The following is a 9,725-nucleotide window of genomic DNA, read 5'->3' as shown; positions in this document are numbered from 1 at the left end:
ATTTATCTGTCTTGTTAAGCTCCTGTATCTGGATATAAAACAGAATTTAATTTCAAACATTGAAGACTTTGCTTTCCTGGGATTAACAAATCTGGAGTCCTTGGACATTACAAGTAATGACATAACACAGATAAATGCAAACACATTTTATGGTTTACATAGTTTGACATGGTTAGACCTCAGGAACAATCCACTTATTCACAACATTGAGGCAATGTCTTTCACACACCTCATGTCTCTTAGACAAGTGTTTCTCGGGCAAGTGCACAATCCACTAACAGAACCTGTGATCAAGCTGAATCTGACACTTATATTTGGTGGAATTCTGAGTCAACTGACTCATCTGTACATTAGTTCAGCTATGAGGCCAATGCAGTTGACTATCGGCAGTAACATCACATCTAAACAGAACCTGAGTCTCCAGCTCAAAGGCCAGACGGTGTCATTTCAGGACTGTGACAGACCTTTCTTTCAGTCTGTAACCCATCTTCATGCTGAAGCTGAAGAATTCCTTTGTGGATCTGAATTCATGGGAAAGTACTTCACGTCTGTGGAGACATTTGACTACAGAACGAAGCTTTCAGCTAAAAGGGTTGATTTAACATCAATTAATCAGCTGATTCACCTGAGGAAACTGACTCTACGACAGGTGGATCTTTTAACACAGCGTTCTGCCGACATCATTTTTCACAACTTGACCAAACTGGAGGATCTGGAACTTGACAACTGCAGGATTTATTCTTTAGAGGGGAGTTTAACTAAAGACTTGAAATCTTTGCAAATAGTGTATTTGCATATAGAGAACATTTATAATGTATTCTATAGCTTTACTGAACCTCTCTCTAGCCTTAAGCATTTGACATTTGATCATTTACAGATGTTTTGCAGTTGTGATAATGCTTGGCTCATTACATGGGCAAAGGGGTGCAGGCAGGTTGAAGTGATCATGCTTGGTCCGTATGCTAAAACCGGTATGTATGCTTTGGAGGACTTGATATGCTTGTCGGACAATGGAATAGACACACCTAATTTTGTCAAGTACACAGAAGCCAACTGCACAACAGAGGTTGGCTTTGTGCTCTTTGTTGCGACTGGCCTGGGAGTCCTGTTCTTCATGCTGGTGGTGTTGGTCCATAACCTGGCCGGCCCCTACCTCCTCCCCCTCTACCACATCACCCTTGGCTGGCTGTTAGAAGCCATGCGATCCAACACCAGGGGGCGCTACCACTACGATGCGTTTGTCTCCTATAGCGGGAAGGACGAGCGCTGGGTGGTGGAGGAGCTGCTACCTAATCTGGAGCAGAGGGGTCCTCCTTTCCTGCGCCTCTGTCTGCACAGCAGGGACTTCCAGCTGGGGAAGGACATTGTGGAGAACATCACAGACAGCCTCTACCGGAGCCGCCACACCCTCTGCCTAGTCAGCCGCCACTACCTACGCAGTAACTGGTGCTCTCTGGAGATGAAGCTGGCCACCTACAGGCTGCAGGTGGAGCAAAGGGACATCCTCCTCCTCGTCTTCCTGGAGAAGATCCCCCCTCGCCAGCTGTCTGCCCACCACAGGCTGGCTCGCCTGCTGAAAACCAGGACTTATCTGGACTGGCCCCAGGACCCCCATCAGCACCAGGCATTCTGGGACAGACTGTGGGCTAAACTGAAACCTCAGACTGAGCATGAGATCAGATGTTGATGTAGAACCTTGTGTACAGAAATGTGACATCAGAGGTTGATGTAGAACCTTGTGGACTCAAGCTAGACATCAGCGTTTTATGTAGAACCTTGTGGACTGAAGCATGAGATCAGAGGTTGATGTATAACCTTGGGTATAGAAATTTGACTTCAGAGGATGATGTAGAACCTTGTGGACTCAAGCCTGAGATCAGAGGTTGATGTATAACCTTGGGTATAGAAATTTGACTTCAGAGGATGATGTAGAACCTTGTGGACAGCAATGTGACATCAGAGGTTGATGTAGAACCTTGTGTTATTGCAGATGCAATGTTGACACATGTTGAGCTGTTGAATTTGTTGTTAAAAGTCCTCCGTACAAAATGTCTACCGCTGTTTGAAATTTGTTTTGTCAATTCCTTTTAAATGCTCTGTCTGGAGTGTACTTTTTGCGATTCATCTGAAATTACTTTTAATAGCCTTATTTAAATTGCTCATAAAAAAGCCTAAACATTTTATAAATTCCCTAAATTTTATCAGATCCTATTTGTATTTTTAAACACCTAATTGCTAACACATATCTTTGTTTGTATATTTGTTGCTAAGAGGAACTGAAAAAGGGTGTGACTACTGTGCACTGCAGTGAATGACAAAACATAAATGTCCAATGACCATGAAGCAGTTATTAATGACTATACATGAATGACCAATGACCATGAAGCAGTTATTAATGACTATACATGAATGACCAATGACCATGAAGCAGTTATTAATGACTATACATGAATGAGCAATGACCATGAAGCAGTTATTAATGACTATACATGAATGACCAATGACCATGAAGCAGTTATTAATGACTATACATGAATGACCAATGACCATGAAGCAGTTATTAATGACTATACATGAATGACCAATGACCATGAAGCAGTTATTAATGACTATACATGAATGACCAATGACCATGAAGCAGTTATTAATGACCAATGACCATAAGCATGAATGAATGACCAATGACCATGAAGCAGTTATTAATGACTATACATGAATGACCAGACCAGTTAGTTATTGACTATACATGAATGACCATGACCATGAAGCCTGACCAATGACCATGAAGCAGTTATTAATGACTATACATGAATGACCAATGACCATGAAGCAGTTATTAATGACTATACATGAATGACCAATGACCATGAAGCAGTTATTAATGACTATACATGAATGACCAATGACCATGAAGCAGTTATTAATGACTATACATGAATGACCAATGACCATGAAGCAGTTATTAATGACTATACATGAATGACCAATGACCATGAAGCAGTTATTAATGACTATACATGAATGACCAATGACCATGAAGCAGTTATTAATGACTATACATGAATGACCAATGACCATGAAGCAGTTATTAATGACTATACATGAATGACCAATGACCATGAAGCAGTTATTAATGACTATACATGAATGACCAATGACCATGAAGCAGTTATTAATGACTATACATGAATGACCAATGACCATGAAGCAGTTATTAATGACTATACATGAATGACCAATGACCATGAAGCAGTTATTAATGACTATACATGAATGACCAATGACCATGAAGACAGTTATTAATGACTATACATGAATGACCAATGACCATGAAGCAGTTATTAATGACTATACATGAATGACCAATGACCATGAAGCAGTTATTAATGACTATACATGAATGACCAATGACCATGAAGCAGTTATTAATGACTATACATGAATGACCAATGACCATGAAGCAGTTATTAATGACTATACATGAATGACCAATGACCATGAAGCAGTTATTAATGACTATACATGAATGACCAATGACCATGAAGCAGTGACTATACATGAATGACCAATGACCATGAAGCAGTTATTAATGACTATACATGAATGACCAATGACCATGAAGCAGTTATTAATGACTATACATGAATGACCAATGACCATGAAGCAGTTATTAATGACTATACATGAATGACCAATGACCATGAAGCAGTTATTAATGACTATACATGAATGACCAATGACCATGAAGCAGTTATTAATGACTATACATGAATGACCAATGACCATGAAGCAGTTATTAATGACTATACATGAATGACCAATGACCATGAAGCAGTTATATTAATGACCATCGATTAATGAATGACCATTGACCATGAAGCAGTTATTAATGACTATACATGAATGACCAATGACCATGAAGCAGTTATTAATGACTATACATGAATGACCAATGACCATGAAGCAGTTATTAATGACTATACATGAATGACCAATGACCATGAAGCAGTTATTTTAACTGACCAAAGCAGTTATTAATGTACATGAATGACCAATGACCATTTGTTTTAATGACTAAATGTAATGCCATTGTTTAGCTAAATGTTGTTGCAAGTGTTTTAACTAAATGTAGTTGCTATTTGTTTAGCTAAATGTAGTTGCTAGTTGTTTAGCTAAATGTTGTTGCAAGTGTTTTAACTAAATGTAGTTGCTATTTGTTTAGCTAAATGTAGTTGCTAGTTGTTTAGCTAAATGTAGTTGCTAGTTGTTTAACTAAATGTAGTTGCTAGTGTTTAGCTAAATGTAGTTGCTAGTTGTTTTGCTAAATGTAGTTGCTAGTTGTTTAGCTAAATCTAGTTGCTAGTTGTTTAACTAAAATGCAGTAGCTAGATGTTTAACTAAATGTAGTTGCTATTTGTTTTGCTAAATGTAGTTGCTAGTTGTTTAGCTAAACGTAGTTGCTAGTTGTTTAGCTAAATCTAGTTGCTAGTTGTTTAACTAAAATGCAGTAGCTAGATGTTTAACTCAATGTGTTGCTATTTGTTTAACTAAATGTAATTGTGAGTTGTTTAGCTAAATCATGTTGCTAGTTGTTTAGCTAAATGTAGTTGCTAGTTGTTTAGCTAAATGTAGTTGCTAGTTGTTTAGCTAAATGTAGTTGCTATTTGTTTAGCTAAATGTAGTTGCTAGTTGTTTAAAATGTAGTTGCTAGTTGTTTAGCTAAATGTAGTTGCTAGTTGTTTAGCTAAATGTAGTTGCTAGTTGTTTAGCTAAATGTAGTTGCTAGTTGTTTAGCTAAATGTAGTTGCTATTTGTTTAGCTAAATGTAGTTGCTATTTGTTTAGCTAAATGTAGTTGCTAGTTGTTTAGCTAAATGTAGTTGCTAGTTGTTTAACTAAATCTAGTTGCTAGTTGTTTAACTAAATGTGTTGTTAGTTGTTTAACTAAAATGCAGTAGCTAGATGTTTAACTCAATGTGTTGCTAGTTGTTTAACTAAATGTAATTGCTAGTTGTTTAACTAAATGTGTTGTTAGTTGTTTAACTAAAATGCAGTAGCTAGATGTTTAACTCAATGTGTTGCTAGTTGTTTAACTAAATGTAATTGCTAGTTGTTTAGCTAAATGTAGTTGTTAGTTGTTTAACTAAAATGCAGTAGCTAGATGTTTAACTCAATGTGTTGCTAGTTGTTTAACTAAATCTAATTGCGAGTTGTTTAGCTAAATCATGTTGCTATTTGTTTAAATAAATGTGTTGCTGTTTGTTCAACTAATTGTAGTTGTTAGTTGTTAACTAAATGTAGTTTTGAGTTGTTTAACTAAAGGTAGCTAGTTGTTTAACATTTTGTAGATGCTAGTTGTTTAACTAAATGTAGCTGCTAGTTGTATAACTACATCTAGTTGCTAGTTGTTTAATGAAATGCAGTTGCTATTTCTTTAACCAATTGTAGTTTCTATTTGTTTACCTAAATGTAGTTGTTAAGTCTTAAACTAAATGTGTTGCTAGTTGTTTAACTAACAATGTTGCTTGAGTGTAGCCTGTATATGGGTCATGGCACATATATTTGATACATTTCTCAAATCAAATCAAATCAAATTTTATTTGACGCATACACATGGTTAGCAGATGTTAATGCGAGTGTAGCTAAATGCTTGTGCTTCTAGTTCCGACAATGCAGTAATAACGAACAAGTAATCTAACTAACAATTCCCCAAAAAACTACTGTCTTATACACAGTGTAAGGGGATAAAGAATATGTACATAAAGATATATGAATGAGTGATGGTACAGAGCAGCATAGGCAAGATACAGTAGATGGTATCGAGTACAGTATATACATATGAGATGAGTATGTAAACAAAGTGGCATAGTTAAAGTGGCTAGTGATACATGTATTACATAAGGATGCAGTAGATGATATAGAGTACAGTATATACGTATACATATAAGATGAATAATGTAGGGTATGTAAACATTATATTAGGTAGCATTGTTTAAAGTGGCTAGTGATATATTTTACATCATTTCCCATCAATTCCCATTGTTAAAGTGGCTGGAGTTGAGTCAGTGTGTTGGCAGCAGCCACTCAATGTTAGTGGTGGCTGTTTAACAGTCTGATGGCCTTGAGATAGAAGCTGTTTTTCAGTCTCTCGGTCCCAGCTTTGATGCACCTGTACTGACCTCGCCTTCTGGATGATAGCGGGGTGAACAGGCAGTGGCTCGGGTGGTTGTTGTCCTTGATGATCTTTATGGCCTTCCTGTAACATCGGGTGGTGTAGGTGTCCTGGAGGGCAGGTAGTTTGCCCCCGGTGATGCGTTGTGCAGACCTCACTACCCTCTGGAGAGCCTTACGGTTGTGGGCGGAGCAGTTGCCGTACCAGGCGGTGATACAGCCCGCCAGGATGCTCTCGATTGTGCATCTGTAGAAGTTTTTGAGTGCTTTTGGTGACAAGCCAAATTTCTTCAGCCTCCTGAGGTTGAAGAGGCGCTGCTGCGCCTTCTTCACGATGCTGTCTGTGTGAGTGGACCAATTCCGTTTGTCTGTGATGTGTATGCCGAGGAACTTAAAACTTACTACCCTCTCCACTACTGTTCCATCGATGTGGATAGGGGGGTGTTCCCTCTGCTGTTTCCTGAAGTCCACAATCATCTCCTTAGTTTTGTTGATGTTGAGTGTGAGGTTATTTTCCTGACACCACACTCCGAGGGCCCTCACCTCCTCCCTGTAGGCCGTCTCGTCGTTGTTGGTAATCAAGCCTACCACTGTTGTGTCGTCCGCAAACTTGATGATTGAGTTGGAGGCGTGCGTGGCCACGCAGTCGTGGGTGAACAGGGAGTACAGGAGAGGGCTCAGAACGCACCCTTGTGGGGCCCCAGTGTTGAGGATCAGCGGGGTGGAGATGTTGTTGCCTACCCTCACCACCTGGGGGCGGCCCGTCAGGAAGTCCAGTACCCAGTTGCACAGGGCGGGGTCGAGACCCAGGGTCTCGAGCTTGATGACGAGCTTGGAGGGTACTATGGTGTTGAATGCCGAGCTGTAGTCGATGAACAGCATTCTCACATAGGTATTCCTCTTGTCCAGATGGGTTAGGGCAGTGTGCAGTGTGGTTGAGATTGCATCGTCTGTGGACCTATTTGGGCGGTAAGCAAATTGGAGTGGGTCAAGGGTGTCAGGTAGGGTGGAGGTGATATGGTCCTTGACTAGTCTCTCAAAGCACTTCATGATGACGGAAGTGAGTGCTACGGGGCGGTAGTCGTTTAGCTCAGTTACCTTAGCTTTCTTGGGAACAGGAACAATGGTGGCCCTCTTGAAGCATGTGGGAACAGCAGACTGGTATTGGGATTGATTGAATATGTCCGTGAACACACCGGCCAGCTGGTCTGCGCATGCTCTGAGGGCGCGGCTGGGGATGCCGTCTGGGCCTGCAGCCTTGCGAGGGTTAACACGTTTAAATGTTTTACTCACCTCGGCTGCAGTGAAGGAGAGTCCGCATGTTTTCGTTGCAGGCCGTGTCAGTGGCACTGTATTGTCCTCAATGTGGGCAAAAAGTTATTTAGTCTGCCTGGGAGCAAGACATCCTGGTCCGTGACTGGGCTGGTTTTCTTCTTGTAGTCCGTGATTGACTGTAGACCCTTCTTAACTCATAGGAGTGGGGCGGGGTACCCCTTTCTGGACAATGAAGTAATTTCTGCGCAATATTGGAGGTAACATAGTTTTATTGAATTATTTCATTACTGTTTATGCTTTTGATATAGGCATTCATCCGAAACGTTGGAAACTGGCTTCTGTTTCTGTTTTTAAATAAAGAGCATCACTGCATTAGAATAACTCATTGTATTGTTCTATTCTAGAATGCCTCCATATTCTCTATTCTATAAGTTCTTAGATCTGACACATGCAGAACAGATAACTGTCTCTAACTGAGGCCAGCTTTCAGCAGCTTGTCCAGGCTATCAATGCTCTGACTACAGTAGACCACAGAGTAAGCCTGATATGGCTGGTTAACCTCCATTATCATGGTGTATGATGGAGACTCCAGCCTTATCAGTTCTAGTCACAGATAAGCATCATCCCTCCAGCTAAAGGTCAGGTCTGCCCCGGTGGTAACCTCGACTGAGACCTGAAGAATTATCCTACTAGAGTCCTCGGCTTGAGTTCTGTTTTATTTTCATCTTTATTTTACCAGGTAAATTGACAGAGAACACATCTTCATTTACATCAACAACCTGGGGAATAGTTACAGGGGAGAGGAGGGATGAGCCAAAGCTGGGGAGAGTTAGATGGTCATGACGGTATGAGGTTCAGATTTGAAAATTAGCCAGGGCATCGGGGTTAACACCTTTGATAAGTGCTTTGCGGTAAATGCATAGTCACTTCACCCCCACCTACATGTACAAATAACCTCAACTAACCTGTACCCCTGCACACTGACTCAGTACCTGTACCCCTGCGCACTGACTCGGGCCCGGTACCCCCCGCACACTGACTCAGTACCTGTAACCCTGCACACTGACTCATTACCTGTACCCCCGCACACTAAATCAGTACCTTTAACCGCACACACTGACTCGGGACTGGTACCCCCACACACTGACTCAGTACCTGTACCCCTGCACACTGACTCAGTACCTGTACCCCTGCACAGTGACTCAGTACCTGTACCCCTGCACAGTGACTCATTACCTGTAACCCTGCACACTGACTTAATACCTGTACTCCCACACACTGACTCAGTACCTGTACCCCTGTACCCTGACTCAGTCCCTGTACCCCGCACACTGATGACTCATTACCTTTACCCCCGCACACTGACTCAGTACCTGTACCCCTGCACACTGACTCATTACTTGTACCCCTGCACACTGACTCAGTACCTGTACCCCTGCACACTGACTCAGTACCTGTAACCCTGCACACTGACTCAGTACCTGTACCCCCGCACACTGACTCAGTACCTGTAACCCTGCACACTGACTCAGTACCTGTACCCCTGCACACTGACTCATGTAACCCTGCACACTGACTTAATACCTGTACTCCCACACACTGACTCAGTACCTGTACCCCTGTACCCTGACTCAGTACCTGTACCCCGCACACTGATGACTCATTACCTTTACCCCCGCACACTGACTCAGTACCTGTACCCCTGCACACTGACTCAGTACATGTACCCCTGTACACTGACTCAGTACCTGTACCCCTGCACACTGACTCATTACTTGTACCCCTGCACACTGACTCAGTACCTGTACCCCTGCACACTGACTCAGTACCTGTAACCCTGCACACTGACTCAGTACCTGTACCCCCGCACACTGACTCAGTACCTGTAACCCTGCACACTGACTCAGTACCTGTACCCCTGCACACTGACTCATTACCTGTAACCCCGCACACTGACTCAGTACCTGTACCCCGCACACTGACTCATTACCTGTACCCCTGCACACTGACTCAGTACCTGTAACCCTGCACACTGACTCAGTACCTGTAACCCTGCACACTGACTCAGTACCTGTAACCCTGCACACTGACTCAGTACCTGTAACCCTGCACACTGACTCAGTACCTGTAACCCTGCACACTGACTAGGTACCTGTAACCCCGCACACTGAATCAGTACCTGTACCCCTGCACACTGACTCAGTATCTGTACCCTGCACACTGACTCAGTGCCTGTACCCCTGCACACTGACTCAGTATCTGTACCCTGCACACTGACTC

At 42.0% G+C, this 9,725-nt stretch overlaps 1 protein-coding gene across 1 annotated transcript; it reads left to right on the top strand.

Moving 5' to 3' along the window:
* Positions 1-259: 259 nt before the first annotated feature.
* On the top strand, positions 260-2,243 carry LOC121842347 (toll-like receptor 13). Its single transcript, XM_042312335.1, has 2 exons — positions 260-1,802; positions 1,883-2,243. The coding sequence occupies exon 1, from the start codon at positions 362-364 to the stop codon at positions 1,685-1,687; it is 1,326 nt and encodes a 441-aa protein (XP_042168269.1). The 5' UTR covers positions 260-361; the 3' UTR covers positions 1,688-1,802; positions 1,883-2,243.
* Positions 2,244-9,725: the final 7,482 nt, after the last annotated feature.

The sequence above is a fragment of the Oncorhynchus tshawytscha genome, unplaced genomic scaffold (assembly GCF_018296145.1).
Source record: "Oncorhynchus tshawytscha isolate Ot180627B unplaced genomic scaffold, Otsh_v2.0 Un_contig_14302_pilon_pilon, whole genome shotgun sequence".
Lineage (NCBI taxonomy): Eukaryota > Metazoa > Chordata > Actinopteri > Salmoniformes > Salmonidae > Oncorhynchus > Oncorhynchus tshawytscha.
Note: the sequence above shows the minus strand (reverse complement) of the source record. Positions and strands in the feature narration are given on the sequence as shown.

Coding starts and splice junctions, on each gene's coding strand:
- LOC121842347 (XM_042312335.1), top strand. CDS start 362: ATGAGGCCAATGCAGTTGACTATCGGCAGTAACATCACATCTAAACAG.